This window comes from Sceloporus occidentalis, unplaced genomic scaffold (assembly GCF_023333645.1).
Source record: "Sceloporus occidentalis isolate IW3139 unplaced genomic scaffold, rSceOcc1.0.p SCAF_13, whole genome shotgun sequence".
Classification (NCBI taxonomy): Eukaryota; Metazoa; Chordata; class Lepidosauria; order Squamata; family Phrynosomatidae; genus Sceloporus; species Sceloporus occidentalis.
In genome coordinates this window covers 21910549-21931228 of record NW_028316993.1, presented here as the reverse complement: position 1 = coordinate 21931228, position 20680 = coordinate 21910549, and the positions used below count along the sequence as shown (strand labels likewise).

The 20680-nt window shown below is 39.9% G+C and overlaps 1 protein-coding gene across 20 annotated transcripts in view; it reads right to left on the bottom strand.

The window, feature by feature from the left end:
• LOC149305184 (protein 4.1-like) overlaps window positions 1-20680 on the bottom strand; it is a 157554-nt gene that overhangs the window by 111419 nt on the left and 25455 nt on the right. For all 20 annotated transcript variants that reach the window (XM_089478481.1, XM_089478479.1, XM_089478483.1 and 17 more), the window contains 2 exons: window positions 8802-9261; window positions 1511-1753 (listed from right to left, as the gene is read on the bottom strand). In XM_089478481.1, the coding sequence (XP_089334607.1) occupies window positions 1511-1753; window positions 8802-9254 (696 nt within the window). In that variant the 5' untranslated portion in view covers window positions 9255-9261. Of the gene's footprint in view, window positions 1-1510; window positions 1754-8801; window positions 9262-20680 lie in introns of those variants that run through there.

Sequence of the window (20680 nt, the reverse complement as noted above, 5' to 3'; positions counted from 1 at the left end):
AAGCATTTGCAGATTTGATTATCCCCAGGTTATTGTATTTGCTACCGCTGCCACTGCTGCCCTATGTCACATTTTTTTACAGTACTTTGATAACATCGGTCTCACTGCAAGGAAATCAAAGTGACAGGGTGGCTGGGTCACATGCCGATTTCCTCGCTCATGCAGGTGGGAGCAAGGGGATGGGATTGGGGGATCATGAAGAGGAAGGGCATAGGTACATGCTCCCTAACTCACTTGGGGTGGATGGAGAGGAGGGAATGGGAAGCACAAGAGAGGAGGATACTCACACAAAAGGAAAGCAGATGGGGCAAGGGAATGCCAGGAGGGAGGGTATGCATGTTCTCTTGCTTGCTCAAGTAGGCAGGGAATGAAATGGGGGAGCATGAGGATGCATACATTCCCTCACTCACACAGGAGAAAAAGGGATGGGACGGGGGAGTGTGAAAAGTAAGGGCACACATGTCCCCTCACCCACTCACACAGGTGCGAGGGGGATAGGATGAGGACGACAGGGAGGGAGAGTGAGTCCGTTTCTTGCTGATTTGTGTGGATGGGGTGAAGGGGATGGAACAATGTGAATGCCATTGTGTGAGAAAGGCTGGACATAAATCCTTGAAAAATAAATAAATAAATAGACAGGTGTCCCCCTTTCTCCCTCTTTCCATTCCCTCCTCTTCCCTCGTGCCTGAGCAAATGAGCTAAACACTATGAAAGTTGAGGACCAACTGTATTATATGTGTCTCCCAGAAGGCCACTCACAATAAGTTGTTAAGGAACCAAGGAAATTAGTGATATGGTCCAATCAGATATACTTATATGAATATCCAAAATGCTATTTGTGACAATACAGACATAACATGAAAATCAATATAGATACAGCATAAAAATAGTTAATGAGAAGGAAAAAAATAGATGCTATCAAGGTCAGTCATGCATTTCTCGCTCTGCAGAGCAGTAGCTGACTTTAATCAATGGGGAGACTTCAAAAGTAAACAAACTGCATATATTTAAAGGGTGGGAGATTATCCAGGTATGCACCCACACTGATGTGAACTTCTTTCTTTGTAAAACTCATGGCAGATCAGAAAGGCAGATTGTGAAGATCAGGAAGGGATGATCTAGCAGACCATCTCAAAACTATGTCCCAGATTCAGATAAGGCACATTTCCCTTCCCTCCCTCTACCCATGTCAGGAACAAAGGGATGCAAGCTATAAGAAAAGAGATTAGGAGGAACTTCCTGACAGTAAGGGCTGTTTGACAGTGGAACACACTCCCTCGGAGTGTAGTGGAGTCTCCCTCCTTGGATGTCTTTAAATGGCTTGATGGCCATCTGTCGGGGATGCTTTGATTGAGAATTCCTGAATGACAGGGGGTTGGAATGGATGGCCTTTGTGGTCTCTTCCAACTCTATGATCCTATGAAAGGGATCCAAAATTGTGGAGAGAAAATAATCTTACAAAAGGGAAATATATACTATACTTGCATTGGGAAATATATACTATACTTACATCCAAAGAACACTCAAAAATGGTGTCATCCAACAAAGTAATTTTGCAGTGCATGCTGTTTCTGGGTCTTCTTATTGTTTTCTGAGCACCTTTTACTTCTTTGTCTGCTTTCACCTTAGTATTACCCTTTTTTTCTTCTGTATTAGAGCACTCCACTTGTTCTCCTTCTTCCTTAGGTTCACAGTCTCTGTTATCTGGATCTGGATCTTGATCTTGATCTTCTCTCCTGTCTTCCTGAGCAGGCTAAAATCATAAGGAAATAGCAAAATTCTGCTAACAAACAAAAGAAATACTGCCAGATAGTATTTAACAATCACAACGCTATAATTATATAAAAACAGTATGACCCTGGTATCCGGGAGGGATTTGTTCTTGGATATACTGTGGAAATGTGAAACCATGGATAATAGCAAACCACATGGAAATGAATGACTTCCAGAAGATGTTGACCATAGAGTCATGCTAGAGATCGTAGAAATTCTTAGAACACCTCCTTAGGTATTCCTAGGTCCTCTATGGTCAGTGACCACCAGATGTATACCATAAAATCATGCTGGAGGCCCAAGAAAATGCCTAGAGATAACTTTTGGGAGCGACATGAAGAAATGAAACTGCAGGTACTGGTCCCATGGATACTGGATCATACTATATTAACATGCAGATTTTTTTATCATGTTTGAAAATGAGTTGGCTCGTAGTAAGGAATGAGACATGTTAATAGATAAGAATCTGAACATATGGGAATCACTAACTAATTTAAACATTTATAGTACTTGATATGCAGGTTAGAATTTAATTTATACATTATGGCATTCTGAGACTGAAAAAGATTAATCTTCAGTAAAATATGGAATGCTAAGATGAAAACGTGAAACATTTACACTTTGTAGCCTTTCATTCTGGAGCCTTAAGTCGAAGAACCTAAGAAAAATATTTCTTTTGTTAACAACAGTCTAGGTGGTCAAATAAAGTTTGCCTAGGCCTGTAACAAAGAGACTAAAATATTAAATCCACTGACCGGTCATTAGCTGACTGCCTACATTCAAGCAATAATGTAATTCAGTCAAATATTCAGTTATGCCAATTCCTGTAAAAATGCATTAATCTATAGTATTGTATAGCAATGTGAGTCAACACCTACAAAGAGCAAGTGCCCCTTACCTTTCACAACTGTGGGCAAAAATATTGAGCTGGAGAAGTGGGAAAAGGCTTTACAAAATTCCAGTAATTTCAAACTTTGCCAGAACTTCAAAGAAAATTTTCTAAAAATATTACATCAGTGGCATATCTCTCCACACAAAATTAACCTGATCTATAAGAAGAGAGATGCAACATGTTGGAAATGTCAAAAATTTGATGCGAACTTCTTTCATGTATGGTGGAAGTGTAAAGAGGCAGAAAGGTTCTGGAAAAAAGTTCACTTAATAATCTCGGAAATCTTAAATGAGAAAATCCCCTTTGATTCACTCCTGTTTTTGTTAAGTATGACCTCTGAACTTGACAAAGCGATAGAAAAGAAATATAAATGTATCATATTATACATGATTACTTCATCGAGAATTATATTCGTGAAATCATGGAAAAGTCTGGAAATACCAATAATAGAAGAGTGGCTGACTAAACCTTATGAAGCAATGGAGATGGATGTATTGACGGCATTGATGAAAGGAAAAACAAAAGAAAAAATAGAAGACTGGTCCTGTGTTATAAAATATAGAGAGGGAAAATAAATAACTATATTCAAAAGAAAAGATATTTAAATATACGACACGTTAAACTTTAATGCAGTGTTGCTCTAAATGTTGGTAAGAATAATATATAGCTGTGGTATAGATCATATTAGGCTAAAGAAACGTGTTTAAGGTAGAAGATGTTATATCAATTGGGAAATTAAATACGATAGTAACAAGAGGTTAGAGAAGTTATCTCGGGAGTATAGTTAATTTTCTTAGTTAAAATCATATACAAGAGCATTATGTAATGACTGTGTAAAGTTATACACTGTTATACAGCCATTTGTGTATATATGTTTGTATGTTGATATGTTTGTTTTGTGTATGTTTTTTGTCCTTAATAAAAATTAAAAAAAACCACAACAATTGTAGGAGCCTAACTTCGTTGGGAGAACGTATCTTCTGTCCAGAATTGTAACAATAACTACATTTACAAATAGTCTCTGATTACTTATAGAATCATAGAATCGTAGTTGGAAGAGACTGCAAGGGCCATCCAGTCCAACCCCATTCTGCCATGCAGGAACTCTCAATCAAAGCATCCCTGACAGATGGCCATCCAGCCTCTGCTTAAAAACCTCCAAAGAAGGAGACGCCACTACATTCCGAGGAAGGAGTGTGTTCCACTGTCGAACAGCCCTTAATGTCTTATAGAATGTATGTTTAATTTTACCTCAAGGCTAAAGGGGAGGGGGGACTACACAGTCTCTTTAATTATGCAAAATATGTATAAAGTTCCAAAAGCTAAATATTATTTCATTAGGTAATTTTCTTTCCTTCCAATCCTGGTTTTCCTTAACTATATACTATCATGTCTTCTAAACTGTTAATCTATAGTTAGCTGTGTATTCAAATCATACTTTGAAGGGACATAGTAAATTGGTCTTAAGGCAATGTTCACCAAACCCTACTGAGTCAAATATTATGTTAACAAAAACTAGGAAATGATATGGGTAAGTGGCATGGAGCAGAGGAGCAAGCACAAACATCTATAACAGATTTCCAAGCCGAAGTGTCAGACTACACTTTGGAAGACTCGATCTAAGATGGCTGAACCGAAGCAGGGAGTGAAAAACTGTCTAGGGAGCCGAGACCAACCTGGATATCTCATGATTATCAATCATGCAACCTCCATCCCACAACCATTTCTAATATGCTATTGCTTAAATTAATTGACAAAAGATTATGTATAAAAATATTTATTATACCCATTTCACAGCTCAAATTTTAGAAGTGTTTTAATTTCTCTTCACAATATCCTTGTGAGGTAAGCTAAGAGATCCATCGAGTAACCTTTGCTTCTGAGCAGATAGTTGAATTTGGGTTTCCTTTCCTAAAACAACACAATAGCTACTATGCTGTATCCCACCTGGTATGGTTTTTTAAAGTCTCTTAAATAAACTGAGATTTATGCGCATAGGCTGGATCTGCACTGCAGAAATAACCCAGGTTCACACTGCTTTAACTGCCATGACTCAATGGTATGGGATTCTGGGAACTGTAGCTTTGTGAGATATTTAGCCTACTCTCTATCAGAGTGCTCTGGTGCCCCACTGAACTAAAAAAACCAGGATTCCATAGCATGGAGCCATGGCATGGCAACCTGGATTATTTCTGCAGTGCGGATGCAGCCATGGTGACAGGCAAACTATAAAACTCAAGAAAATTTCTCTTTCCATGAGGAAATTATAAAGGATGACCTGGAAGAGAAACAACTGAACTGAATTATATTCATAAACATGAATCTGTTAGCAGCGGTGTGAACAAAGACAATGGCTTAATGGCACACTATATATTTTAATACACTCACTACTGCACAAATAGCAAAAAGAATCTTCACAGAGGTGGTTTTGAACCCAAGAAATTTGACTGTTGGTAATCAGATTTACTCCTTTCACACATCAACACTAACAGACCACTGTAAGATCTAAAAAAACCCTGTTATATCTTATACAGCCCTTTGAATATTTAGGACAAAGGGCGTGGTTTGCATTTTTCTATGGGGAGGTCTACACTTGCCAGAATACTCCAGGCTGCTCCTCTGACTATTCTGGCCCCGTATTCTCCTCTTACATGCACTCTTGCTGCAGGTTTTCAGCTCTTGCAGTGAACGAAGGGCGGCTGCCCTAGTTCATCACCCAGCACTGTCACTGAGGTCAGAACAAGGCATGTGGCCTTGATGCTAGGGATCTGGTTGTGACCTTAGACCAACCAGCACAACACTGAGCAGTTCACAGGGACCACAAGTGACAAAGCAAGTGTTATCATCACTTCAAAGAGAGCCAAAAACTCACAAGTCACGTGATGCGGATTCAAGCAAAGGGGAGTGAGTGCACATTGTATTACCACACCAAAGCATACTTTGAAGGTTCAACAATTTGAATCAGCACCTTTGCACATGCTCAGAAGGGCTCTGGATGCTGCCCTCCTTCCTTGCCCCCTCCTTAGCTGTCATCCTTCCTCCAAATGCAGGAGCAGTCAAAGGATGATTGGTTAGGTGGCAGAGGGGCGAGATGGGGATGCAGGAACAGTCAGGAGATGATGGAATAGGTCGCTGGGGCCAGGATTGGGAGGCAGGGGCAGCCAGAGGATGATGGGATAGGTCGCTGGGGCCAGGGGATGATGGGTTAGGTGGCAGAGGAGGTGAGATAGGGATGCAGGAGCAGTCAGAGGATGATGGGTTAGGCGGAGAGGGGGCGAGATGGGGATGCAGGAGCAGTCAGGGGATGATGGGTTAGGTGGAGAGGGGGCGAGATGGGGATGCAGCAGCAGTCAGGGGATGATGGGTTAGGTGGCAGAGGGGGCAAGATGAGGATGCAGGAGCAGTCAGAGGATGATGGACTAGGTGGCAGAGGGGGTGAGATGGGGATGTAGGAGCAGCCAGGGGATGATGGGATAGGTCACTGCAGCCAGGGGATGATGGGTTAGGTGGCAGAGGGGGCGAGATGGGGTGCACGAGCAGTCAGAGGATGATGGGTTAGGTGGCAGAGGGGGTGAGATGAGGTGCAGAAGCAGTCAGAGGATTATAGAATCATAGAGTTGGAAGAGACCACACGGGCCATCCAGTCCAACCCCCTGCCATGCAGGAAATCTAAATCAAAACATCCCCGACAGATGGCCATCCAGCCTCTGTTTAAAGACCTCTAAGGAAGGAGACTCCACTACACTCCGAGGGAGTTTGTTCCACTGTCAAACAGCCCTTACTGTCAGGAAGTTCCTCCTAATGTTGAGGTGGAATCTCTTTTCCTGTAGCTTGCATGCATTGCTCTGGGTCCTGTATCCCCCCAATTCGGTCATCCAAGTCATTGATAAAGATGTTGAATAGCACTGGGCCCAGGACAGAGCCCTGTGGGACCCCATTGGTCCCTTCTCTCCAGGATGAAAAGGAGCCATTGTTAAGCACCCTTTGGGTTTGGCCAGTCAACACAAATCCATGTAACAGTTGCCTTGTCTAGCCCACATTTTACAAGCTTGTTTGCAAGAATGTCACGGGGAACTTTGTCAAAGGCCTTACTGAAATCAAGATATACTATATCGACAGCATTCCCTTCATCTAACAAGCTGGTAATTTTATCAAAAAAAGAGATAAAGTTTGTCTGGCATGACTTCTTTCTCTGAAACCCATCTTGACTCTTTGTGATTATGGAATTGCCGTCTAGATGTTCACAGACAATTGCTACCAACCAAAATATGCCTGCCATATTGAGCTCCCTGTTTCCTTTTAGCATGCTCCAGAATCTTTCCTGGTATTGATGTCAGACTAACTGGACTGTAATTGTTGGGATCCTCTTTTTTCCCTTTTTGAAGATGGGGACAACGTTTGCCCTCCTCCAGTCTGCTGAGAGTTCTCTAGGAGTTCTCAAAGATTATTGCCAGTTCTTTTAATACCCTTGGATGTGGTTCATCTGGTCCTGCAGACTTATATTCGTTTAGATTAAACAGGTATTCTTGTACCATCTCTTTACTTATTCTGTGCTCAATTTCCCCTGTCCTGTCCTCTGCTCCATTTCCCCTGTTCTGTCCTCTGCATCATGAGGACAGTCCAGAACTGAGTTTTTGCCCTGCATTTTGTAAACAGGATGCTTACAAAAATTTGGGGTAAATCACCCGTGTAGACAAGCTCTAGATCCTACTGCATTCTATGTAATTCAATAAATTCTACTCTCATGACTGTATAAATAAGATTTATACTTGAAGTTTGTACATCACTCTGTACTGCAGCTGAGTTTATATCCAAGAAAGCTCAAAGGATGCTCAAAAATGGCTCCTTTTCATCCTGGAGAGAAGTGACTAGTGGGGTCCCTCAGGGCTCTGTCCTAGGCCCAGTGCTATTCAACATCTTTATCAATGACTTGGATGGCAGAATTGGGGGCATACTCATCAAATTTGCAGATGACACCAAATTAGGAGAAATAGCTAATACTCCAGAGGACAAGATCAAAATTCAAAATGACCTGAATAGACTAGAAAGCTAACAAAATGAAATTCAACACGGAGAAATGCAAGGTACTGCACTTAGGGTGGAAAAATGAAATGAACAGATATAGGATGGGGGACACCTGGCTGAACGACAGACTTATGTGTGAAAGGGATCTGGGAGTCCAAGTAGACCACAAGTTGAACATGAGTCAACAGTGTGACGCAGCAGCTAACAAGGCCAATGCGATTTTAGGCTGCATCAATAAAAGTACAGTGGTATCTCAGGATACGAATTACCCACGTTACGAAATTTTCAGGATACGAAAAAAATTAATTTAAAAAAACTGTTTCGGGTTAAGAAAGTTTTTTCGGGTTACGAAAAAACTTTTGGTGCTTTTCGGCGCGATTTTACACCAAATCGCGGCTTTTCCCCATTAGCGCCTATGGGGATTCGGCTTGCGAAAGCCTTTCGGGTTACGAAATTGACAGCGGAACGAATTAATTTCGTAACCCGAGGCACCACTGTATAGTGTTTAGATCAAGTGAAGTAATAGTGCCACTATATTATGCTTTGGTCAGGCTGCACCTGGAATATTGTGCCCAGTTCTGGGCACCACAATTTAAAAAGGACATTGAGAAACTGGAGCGTGTCCAAAGGAGGGCAACTAAAATGGTGAAGGCTGTGGAAACCATGAAACCCTATGAGGAACGACTTAGGGAGCTGGGGATGGCCTTTGCAGTCTCTTCCAAATCTATGATTCTATGATTCTATGCTAAAATAAAAAACAGTCTCAAAGAAACGTCAGAAACAAATTCTTCTTTTTGGCTACATAGCTCCAAAAAACAGAAAAAACTATGGATGCCAGCCAAGAAAGCCTTCAACTTCACAAGTTGTAAAGATGCTGCCACTTTTCTTGTCTCTGCTTTTTCTTCCCCTTCCTTCTTTCTTTTTATAATGCAAGAGTCTAACATGGTTACTTCTTTGAAAACTAAGGCTGCTATTCTGTTTATACCTACTTATAAATATGTCAGATTAAAGTCACTTTGGACAAGAATATCCTTCAACATCTGTTCACCCAATACTCTTCAACATCTATTCTGTCTACTCTAGTCATAAAACTAGATGGTGTCATATTTACCTGTGTTTCTGCACTGCTTAGTGAGTGAAGATCTAAAGATGGGTCAGTTCGAAGTTCAGGCTCAGGAGCTGCTATTGGAGCTTTCAGCAGAATCTCTTCATTGAGATCAACATCCAAATCTGTTTCTTTTTGGCCTCCTTCACTACGTTCCTTTGCTTCTGCCTCGTTCCCTTCTTCCTCAGAGACCTGAGATTTGGGTCTCTTGAGAAATGATGAAAACAGTCGGGACAAGCCTCGACTTTCAGAAGTGCGCTCTTTGTTTTTGCTCTGGTCCTCTCGTGTGGGTGTGTCACCATTGGATGCTCTGGCCTTCTTTTTTGATTGATTCTCCCCCTCAGGTGCTTTCTCCAAGGAAGCTTCCTGCGTTTCTGTATCAGCAGCTACCTCCTCCTCTTTTGATGGCTGCTGCTTAGGAGTTTCAGCTTCTGCTGATAAATTCTTTTCAGTTGTCATGATGGTTCTGCAGAAAGAAATATATTTTTTAAAAAATCTTAGTAGATGAATTTCTACACGAGTAAAAACCTTTGCAATCCAATAAGAACACTGCAGAAGAAACATGAATCATCTATCTGATCACTTGTTCCCCATGACAACTATGTTTTACAAAAGGAATGTTTTTTGTTGTGAAAAACTTTCCTACAAGTATAACTTTGCATACAATATTAAAACAGTATCAGATAATCAAATTTAGCATCAAATCTTGGTTTACTGCCCAGCGATATTTGTTATTATTATGTTGTTTCTATTGAATCCTCGATATCTCGGTGCATAAATACTAAGCATTCCCATTGCTCCCAGTTCAATTTTTGTCCACACAGTACTGTACCTCTCCTAAAAAATAATAGAAAATTAATATGTTCCAAAATTGTCACATGCTCTCTAAAACAGTCATAAAAATGATTAAGTTTTAGTGGGAAGAACAAGACAATAAATCTATTGCCCGTGCTGCTAGCTTTCCATAAACATACAGTTAGCCAGTGTGGAATACAAGATGTTAGATTTTATAGGACTTTAGTCTGATAAGCCACTTTTGTTCTTGAGATGAATGTTCTTTCCTGTACTGCAGATGTAGGGTGGTGTAGCCCACATGATCCTTTCCTGGTCCTGTGTGTCCTCTGAGGCTCCCAAGATCACCCAAATGATCCATTCCATCACTACCACCCCAAAATTCCAGTCAAAATTCATGTTTCAACCAAAACACTAGCCCAATGGGATCAAATGTTTAGAAAGCCTGAAAATGGTTTAGGGGGGATCGGCTAACCCAAATCAACCAGAAATTCTTCAAAATGTCAACTTACAAAAAATAGGAGGCTCAATGGCACTCTGAGGCTCTCCAGAAGTGTCAAAAATTAGACAGTGCAACTTTCTGAATCATACCTACTCTACTGGATTCTAAAGACAACAGTTTTCATCTCTTAGTCACTACTAAGACCACAGATATTTAGGTTATTTTGTAACAGGCATTCTCCATTGCCAATATAATAATTATTTAAGAAACAATATCAACAAATACAAAGCAATTGATTGTGCATTACAACCCTTCTAAAGTCTTAAAACAAAAACAGAAATAAAAATTATGATTGACAAGAGTTATGGGATCCTTCTCGTTATATTTTTATTCTCTGTATTCTGCACGTAAGAAGAATGCTTCATTATAAAAGAAGCAGTGTACAGTTATGCAGTTAAATGCACTATTTCTTTATTAAAAATGGAACCTTTACAATAAAATCCATGATGCTATGTAGAGTTGGCTCTCCGTTTCCACAATTCTTTATCCACAGATTCCACCATTCCTGACTTGAAAAATCTTCATTAAAAATATAAATTCAAAAAATCAAACCTTGGTTTTGCTATTTTAATAAGGGCACCATTGTACTATGCCATTGTATATAATGGGAATTGAGCATCCATGGATTTTGGGATCCACGAAGGACCCTGAAATCAAACCCCAGCAGATACCAAAGGCCCACTGTATTATTATTTTTTCCAAACTGTAAATTTTAAACACCAAAATGTTGAGTTATTGACATTACAATAATTTGTAAATATAGTTTTTTTCTTATGTTATATATTGGTATTGCAGAGCAGTCAGAAGGGTGTATGTAGTTTGAATGACAGGTGTAGAAGGCTGGATAGAAGGATATTAGTCATTGGTGGAAAGAATGGGAGAAGGAGGTTCTGTATGGATAAACCAGTGAAAGCAAAGCCAGAGAGGGAGAGAGTTTGAGAGCTGAAGGATGAGACTGTATGTGGATGGGTTGTGCACTACATTAAAACTAGTTGGATTATAGTTAGTAAAACAAATGATCCATGAACATATATTTGTTTATTCAATGAACTTATGTGTTCTACAGTATATTACAATGTCCATTGCCTGCTCACTGTATCAGTGTTGTTGTTGTTATGTTTTATTTATACAGTGGACCCTTGTTATCCGCTGGGGTTTGATTCCAAGATTTTGTGTATAACAAAATCCGTGTATGCTCAAGTCCCATTAAATATAATGACATAGCAAAATGGCATCCCTTATAAAAAAAATAGAAAATCAAGGTTTGATATTTCAAATTTATAATTTTTTGGAACATTTTCAAACCGTGTATGCTTGAATCCGTGTATAAAAAATCCATGTATAAGAAGGGCCGACTGTATAGCGCTGTAGATTTACACAGCGCTGTACATACAAACAATAAAATAGATAAAGTAAACCTGCCCATGGCATACAATCTAAACTAAAAGAAAATTCATTACAGAAGAAGCAGTATTATACAGAATTTGGAGGAAGCAAATCCAGTGAGGGATCCCAGTGGCAATACACCTTTGGAAAGAATATGGGAATTCTGAGATGGAATTGGTGGTTTGAACTATGAGTACTATAGTGGGGTTGACTCAATAATCAATTAACACTGACATCTATAATGACAAGCTCTCCTCCTCATAAACCACAATGGTAAATTTTGAATTATTCTACAGAATTTCAAGTTTCCTTGTAAATGAATTGGAGTAACAGGAAAAGTAGTGATTTCAGAAAGGTGACCTGAAAGAGTTTTCTATGAGGAACTTCCTGGCAGTAAAAGCTGTTTGACAATGGAACACACTCCCTCAGTGGAATCCCCTCCTTTGGAGGTCTTTAAACAGAGGCTGGATGGCCATCTCTTGGGGGCATTTGGATTGTGAGTTCTTGCATGGCTGGGGGTTGGACTGGATGGCCCTTGGGGTCTCTTCCAACTCTATGATTCTATTATCTTCCCATGCAAAATGTAGCTCCAAGAAGTTGTCAGATGTGACACTAGGTGGACCCTAACCTCATGCAGAGTATCTTTATGCCCTAGCCAGTGCCCTGTGAACCCTGTGTACAATACAGGTTGAGTGTCCCTTATCGAGAATTCCAAAACCCCAAATATTCCAAAATCCAAAATTATCCACATAGGTGGTATTGTGTATAAAGTTTATACCACTATGTGCATACGGTGTATACTAAACATAAATGAATTTCACGTTTAGACTTGGGTCCCATCTCCAAGATATGCAAGTATTTCAAAATCTGAAAAACTTCAAAATCCAAATCATTTCTTGTCCCAAGCCATTATGGATAAAGAGACTCACCCTATACTGAAAGGGTGACTAAAAGATACACTGGTATCCAATGGGAGATTTCTAGATGACATGCAGTAAAAAGCAAGCATTTCCAACTCAGCCCAAAAGCTACTGTTGAACCCCCAAACTCAGCAAGGAATTTGTCAACAGCCTGAACTGGAGTACTAAAATCAGAGTTCCTCCCCCAATAAACAGAGACATCTTATGGAGGAAGCTGGCTAAGTTAAACATGGAACCTGGACTCTTACATTGGGTAAAGGCCCTTTATACTAATACATGCCTGAAAGTCCATACCAAAGTCAATGGATGTGTTTTTCGTATTTTACTATGATTGGTGTTAAATGTTTTGATATGGTTGACTGGCTAATCAATAAACACTTAAACAAACAAACACTAAAACCAAGAGTTTCTTTGTTCTCCTCTTGCTCCAAACATGGCAAAAACAATCAAACAAGCCACTTTTTATTACTTTTAACTTCTCTGGTGAGCCTGAACTCATTCTGAGTTTTAGCTCTTCTGACGTTTGCCTAGAAGCATTGGCCATTTGTTTGTATTTCACTTTGGTGGTTTCCTCCGTCTTTCATTTTTTATACATGTTTCCTTTAATCTTAGCCTATCTGAAAGTTTTTTGTACATCCACTCTGATTTCTTCAGACAATAACATGTACATTTCTATACAGCTTACCTATGTAATAAGTGGTTTAAAAATGTAAGCTAATTGCCCCCAACAATCTGGGTACTCATTTTAGCAAACTACACCTTCCTACTTTCATCTGCACTGGAATTATTTGCAACTACACTTTTAATTCTCTCCTCTTACAAATCATTCATCATGAACTCCATTCCCATAGAATATTTCTGATTTACTGGATGTTATCCAGTATTTCCCTAAAAAGCTCCACAGTAATAATAACTCTGTAAGCTGTATTAGGCCAACCCAAGGCTAGATAGTGAATTCCATAGAAGAGCAACCTTTTGAGTCTGGGCATCCAAGCCCAACATTCTCTCCACAATACTAGTTCTCATCTTTCTCTTCTACAGAAAAAAAATGCACAATAGCATTTCCAGAGGATAAAAGATTTCAAAAGTACAAAAGGCCCTCTGTGCTGGTAGTCAAGGTCTGCTGTCCCAGCCCAGGATTTCCTCTGCCCCATCCCGGATTCGCCCCTTTTCACTCACTGCCCCTCACTCCTGGAACCTTCTTCCCCCGCGAGCAAGAGCCATCACTTCTTTAACCAGCTTCAAAACGGAGTTGAAGACCATCCTGTTCAGAGAAGCGTTCCCAGGCATTGCATAATTGTCGCTTGCTATTTGATGTTCTTTTGATGCCTGTTTTATTGAATCATTTCCTGTATTGATATATATTTTATATGTATTATCCTACTAGAGAGGCCCCTTCCCCACCACCACTCCCTTTGTGTCGTGTCTTTTTAGATTGTAAGCCTGAGGGCAGGGAACCGTCCAATTAAAAAGATTGTATGTACAGCGCTGTGTAAATTTACAGCGCTTTATAAATAAAGGTTAATAATAATAATAATAATAACTTCCTTTTCACAACCACCCTTTAAGCAGTTTCACTTTATACAATTACAGTGAACTTTTGAAATCTAATCTAAATTATGAAACTCTTCGTGGAGTTAGGCTGTATTTGCCTTTTAAGAAGAGAGAGAGAAAGCCAAAAAGAGAAGCTTATTTCTGAAGAGCCTTTTCTTTTAAGGGGCAGCTACTTCATGAAGCCAATGATGCAATGGCTACTGAGAAAGATAAAAAGTCAAATGTTAATTAAAGTACTTATTCATATTTATAGAATATAAATTTATTTTAGAACACATTTGAAATGCCAAGTGCTCACTACTCATTAATTTGATAATCCATACAACATAGGTTGGAACTATTTCCCTCTATTGTGGAGGGAGAGCTCAGAAACCGGTGGCTTATTCTAAGGCAGGTATAATAAATTAAAGACTTTCTGATCACATATAATTAAGACAGTTCTACATCTGGAGGTACAAGAATATTCTTTGACACAGAACAAATAATTCAGCTGCTTCATGCGTACCTTTATTACCTGTATTATTAAACAAATATATACAAGAATAACATGTAGATATCAGTCCCATAAAGTGGATTCACTGATTTCCTTCCATGTTTTACCGAAGAAATACAGTTGACCCTGTGAGGAATTAACACAGTGTACATTCGGAAAAGAAAGGAATAAATCTGGAAAGGTGTCATTTTATATGACTACAGGGGCTAGGATAGTATATGCTTGCAGGCGGAAGGAAAATGCATGTCCAAATGCTACAGAATGGTTAAATAAGCTATTAGAGTTTGTGGAAACTGATAAGCTCACTTGTATATTAAGGGGGAAACCTTGGGAGACAATTTAAAAAGATTGGGAGCCAGTAATAAATTTTGTATTGGAGGAAAGAGGGGATAAAGGTGCATCGGAATAAGTAAAGAGGTGAAAACTGATTCTTAGGTCATGAATAGTGGAAGTTAATTCTAGACTTCATATAAAGCAGGAAAAGGTGACAGCTGGGTTTAAATATCGCCAAGACAGGATTCAGGAATCCAATTTTATACTTGTCTATGTAATTTAAAGATATATGTTGTTTTTCTATTTTGGTCTATTTTGTTTAGGGTGTCTGTTCAGTCTTTGTTTAAGTATGGTATCATGTGTTGTGTATTTATTGTTTTATGCTATGGAAATCATGAATAAAAAAATAAAATAAAATAATCTAAAGTGAGGCAAGACATTTCAGTTCTAGTTTCCTGAAACTAGAAAGCTACCATTTTCAGGCTTTCACATTAAAATTAAAAACTATTTTTCTGACAAAATGCCAGCTGGGAATTCAGTCTCTAGACCAGTGTAAATTTTACAATCATCTCAATCACAGTAATAGACTATTTTCTTTTCTATACACACCCTAAATTTAAAATCTCCCAACTGTGCATATCAATTAAGTTGCCTGCAAGTAATATATATAAATAAAAGAAGTACAGCATTAAAAAAGAGAGAGCCTGTTTGGTATAATAGTTTGAGTGTTGGACTATGACTTTGGAAACCATGATGTGAATCCTGGCTCAGCCATAGAAACCTACTAGGTGACCCTGGGCAAGTCACATTCTCTCAGCCTCAGATGATGACACTGGCAAACCCCTTTGAAGAAACTTGCCAAGAAAACTCTTCATTCTCTGAAGATGCCAGCCACAGATGCTGGCGAAACGTCAGGAAGGAAAATTTCTAGAACACGGCCACATAGCCCGAAAAACTCACAAAAAACCTTACCAAGAAAACCTCATCATAGGGGAGCCATACATCAGAAACGACTTGAAGACACAATACAACAACAACAAGCATTAAAATTATTTTTATCTATAACAGATAGCAATGAGAGAATATTGTTTTGGAATGCTGCCCAAATTAACCCTATCTTTGCCCTCCTCATCATATTGCCCTTAGTTTTTGTATATTTATTACCGTGGAGAATTAATATACTATGGATATCCTCACATCCAGCAGTGGGAGGGAGGAAAAGACTGAGCTATACATCAAGCTGACTGACAGGACATCCTGTTTTGCTACTGGATTCTATCCAGTTCACTTGGGAAAATACAAAGAAAAACATTGTCTTTAAACAAATCTTTCCCATCTACCACCCAAACCTTTGAAGTGGAGAATATGAATGTAATTGTTATTTCAACAAAAAACAAGATACTCCCAAATGAAGGGAGGGGATGATCTTTCTATTTTTAAAATATGAACCCAAGCAACAAATTCTATACAGTTACCTACTTAAACTGGCAAGCCGTGTTGACAGGATATGCACCTTTCATATTCCCACCTATCAACCAAGTTAAATGAATGAATATATGCATACATTCCTGAGACTCACATCACAAGTTTGCTTTCTACAGGGAAGAGGTAGCAACCTAGGCAAGAAAACTTTAGCATGCAGAGAGATGCATACACACAACCAGTTTCTTCTCCTAAAACCCTCTTGCTTCTTTATCATTGCCCTGTTCTGAATTTTCAGACCCCCTAAATGCAATCATTATACAGTGAGGTATTCTATTTTCGGGTTGTTGACCTCAAAAATGGCTTAAAATAACAGAGCACATTTAATATATATAAACAACACTGGCTTAAATTGAAACACACCTCCATCCTCAAAGTCTTTTGCTTGTGGAAAGCTTAACTAGCACTAGAGTTTGAGTGAAAAAAGTGAAGTTAAACTTTAAGATTTCAAAGAGATAGCTGTGTTAGTCTCTCACGTCATAAAAAGAAGAAAGGGAGAGGAGAATTAATCTAGCAACACTTTTAAGATTGGTTTATTCCAATATATCCAACCTTGAATCCCATTTTCAGAGAAAGATGAGATATAAATCCAATAAATAATTAAATATGACATTTGTGGATATCAGCCCATTTGTTTCAATGGACTGAAAGAGTGATATTAAAGTCACAGATGTTTAAGTCTGGGTCCAAAAAACAATGCAGGAATAACTCAGCTTGAGACTGTGGAAGGGAATTCTAGAAAGTGTAGTTTTGTGAGACATTTAGCTTTTTCTGTCAGACAGCTCTGGTGCCACAATAAACTAGTTCCCAGGACTCCCTAGCATTGAACCAGGACAGTTAAAGCAGACTCAAACTGGATTGTTTCTGCCAAAACTGCTTTAACACCTCAGAAAGAGAGAGCCAGCTACAGCTTTTCTTTTTTCTTTCCTGTTTGCCACTGTTACACCTTGCCCTGTTGATCACTGGGCAGTGAATCCTATCCTTCCCATGGCTCCACACATTTCTCCTAACCTGATCCCCATTCGGCCTCTTCCTGTCTCCCTGCTTCCATTCTTCTGTTCACTCTGGAACTGTCGCTTTGCTGCCCCTAAAGCAACAGCAATTCATGACCTTTTTCTCTCCAAATCCTTTAATCTCCTCGCTCTCACCAAAACCTGGCTCCCAGCCCATGATACTGCAACCCCCGCTGCCCTATCTCTTGGTGGCCTCTCCTTCACCCACACTAGCCGCCCTGAAGGTCGAGGAGGTGGGGGTTGGTATCTTGCTATCTAACTCCTGCCAGTTTCAACTTCTATCTTTTCCCCCCAGCTATCATCCTATTAGACTCTTTTCCTCTACAGCTCTGGGTTGCAGTTATCTATCGCCCTCCTGATTCTGCTACCCAGTTCCTCTCCGACTTTGAATCATGGCTGACATTTTTTCTTTCAGATTCAGTCTCCACTCTGATCCTATGTGACTTTAATATCCACGTTGATGATTCCAATAACCCTACAACGTCTCGCTTTAACTCTCTCCTAGCTTCTTTCAGCCTCCAACCACATTCCAACTCTTCAACTAATTCTCTCGGTCACTGTCTTGACCTAGTTCTTGCTGCAAACTGCGTCATTTCTGACTACCTGGCACTTGACTTTCCACTAACTGGTCATCATTTAATCTCCTTTGCTCTTACTTATACTCCACCTCCTCAACACACCATTCAATGCTATTTTCGTGATCTTCAATCCGTTAAATCTAACCATTTTGGTCAGACCCTGGATTCATCTCTCTCTTCCCTAAATCTTGGGGATTCTGCTGATTCAGCAATGTCTTTATTTAACTCCACTCTTTCCTCGATTCTTTGCCCGTATCTCTGTACGCACTTCTTCCTCCAAGACTAGGCCTCAGCCCTGGCTTACCCCCATCATTAAGTTTCTCCGGTCCTGCTCTAGAGCGGCCGAATGTCTTTGGAGAAAGTCCAAACAGTGGGCTGACTTTATTCATTACAAATTTGTTCTTTCTTCCTTCTCGCGCGCCCTGTCTATGGCAAAACAGAATTATTACAAATCATTGATCTCTGCCAATGAGAGGCACCCGCAGCGTTTGTTCTCCACCTTCAACACTTTGCTTAAACCTCCCTCTCCTCCTGTCTCTTCATCATTCTCTCCTAATGACTTCACTAATTATTTCATCTCAAAGATCACCACTATTCACTCTGACATAGTCCCTCCCGATTCTTCTTCTGCTCATAATCTTCTATCGCCCTCGCCTAAAAAATTTTCTGTGTTTCCTCCTGCTTCTTTGGATGAACTCTCTATACTTCTGAACTCTTCCAAACCTGCAACCTGTTCTCTTGATCCAATTCCTACTCGTCTTCTAATTTCCATAGATCCCTCTTTTCTGCCCTCGCTTCTCCATATCTTCAATCTCTCTCTCTCTACAGGCTCCTTCCCTTCAGACTTCAAACATGCTCTCATTTCCCCAATTCTGAAAAAACCTTCTCTTGACCCCTCCTCTTTGTCTAGCTATCGTCCGATTTCTCTTCTTCCCTTTCTTTCTAAGGTTTTGGAACGGGTTGTTTATTCTCACTGTCTCAAGTTTCTTGAAGCCAACTCCATTCTCAATCCCTTTCAGTCTGGTTTCCGCCGAAGGCATTCCACAGAGACAACTCTCACTAAGATCTCGAATGACCTTTTACGGGCCAAGGCTAATGGCCTTTACTCTGTTCTCATCCTTCTTGATTTGTCTGCTGCCTTTGATACCGTTGATCACTGTCTTCTAGTTGATATACTTTCTGACCTTGGGTTCTCAGACTCTGTTCTCGACTGGTTTAGATCTTACTTGTCAGGCAGATCTTTTGCAGTAGTTGCAGGCGGTCAGACTTCTTCTCCTGTTCCCTTATCTGTTGGAGTTCCCCAGGGCTCTGTTCTGGGTACCTATGCAAGAACTGGATTATTCTCCAGAATTGGTTGCAACTGGTTAGGCTATAGGTGACAACTTATTTTATGTGGATGTGAGCCAATTTAATCGGTTTGCAGCAGCATGCAAATGCCTGTTCAGCATTTGAATTCACCAAAAAAATTAGCCAAGCTGCTTTCTTCAGCTTAAGTTCCTCATTTGTTATCTAGTGTCTAATAATGTTCTCAGGAAGATGACAATAACTCTGCTTGTCCCCCTTGTCATGCCACAGTTGGTGAGATATGCCTAAATCTGGAATTATAGACAGATGCAAGCTAATGCACTTCTGTTTCCCACTGGGGGGGAAAACACTTTGAAGGGTGGGATACAAATCTCTTTTCATGTTCGGAGTCTTCATGACATAATGGAGGATCTCAAATTGTGACAGAAAATGGGGAGGAGAGACAAGTACACACTGTTAAATATAGTGCAGGGGGAAACCACACTGGAAAAAAACCTGTGTGTGTTTCAGACACAGAACAGTAAAGTTGACAGAAAATTCCAAATCCACTTTTAACTGAGAAGTGACTGGAACATTAGATACGACACAAATGAGGTATTAGGCAAATAGAAATTAATTAGTGGGCCCACCATATCCACAAGCTCAGGATTTGCAGATTCAACCAACCAACTACAGTACTGGACACAAGAAAATGCACAATACTTTATATAACACAAGTAGCATAATACGTACAGTATGATATTTATGAGGCTGCAGAGAGACAGGATGCTGCACAGATATGAGATTGCAAAGCATCATGAGGTGGAAGTGCACAGCTGGTGTGTTCCTTGGAGGCAGGGGAGCCCAAAGAATGAGTGCCTAGTAGCTGGGGCTTGCCACTGCCTTCACTGCTGCCCCCTACACTGTATTATTAAGAGTGATTCGATCATCTGGGGTTTTTGCTATCTGTCTAGGGTCTTGGAACCAAACCTCCTCAGATACCAATGGCCCACTGTGCAAATGATATAAAACAGTACCAAAGATGTTTGACGTGAGTAAGGTAGGCTGACAGATATAAGTCCAGTGGCAAAAAGAGTTACCTTGGTAGCTACCTCAATGACAAGATCAACAGAATACAAGGCATGAATCTGGAAAATGTCTATAAACCAGTAGCAACAGATTACTTATGTAGTGTCACTTGAAAAATTAACTAAATTGTTTAACAAAAGAGAACATAACACTTAAGGACATTCTAGAAAGTATTTCAGTTTCTATTTGCCATTGAACTGTCTTCCAACTCAGGGAGACAGCAAAAAGTAAATACAAAGTCAGAATTTGGGGGAAACTCCTTTAAAAAGGTGAAAATAAAGAAAATATAAACTCCTTGCAAAGTAAAACCCAGATGTCTTCCAATGGACTTTGCTTCCAAGGCAGGAGGGCAGAGAGGCCCAGACCTTTGCAGCAAACCTTTCATTGGCGACCCACTTAGATTGATTCCTTATGTTAATGAATTAATCATACAATCATAGAGTCGGAAGAGACCCCAAGGGCTATCCAATCCAACCCCATTCTGCCATGCAGGAACTCTCAATCAAAGCATCCCCATTG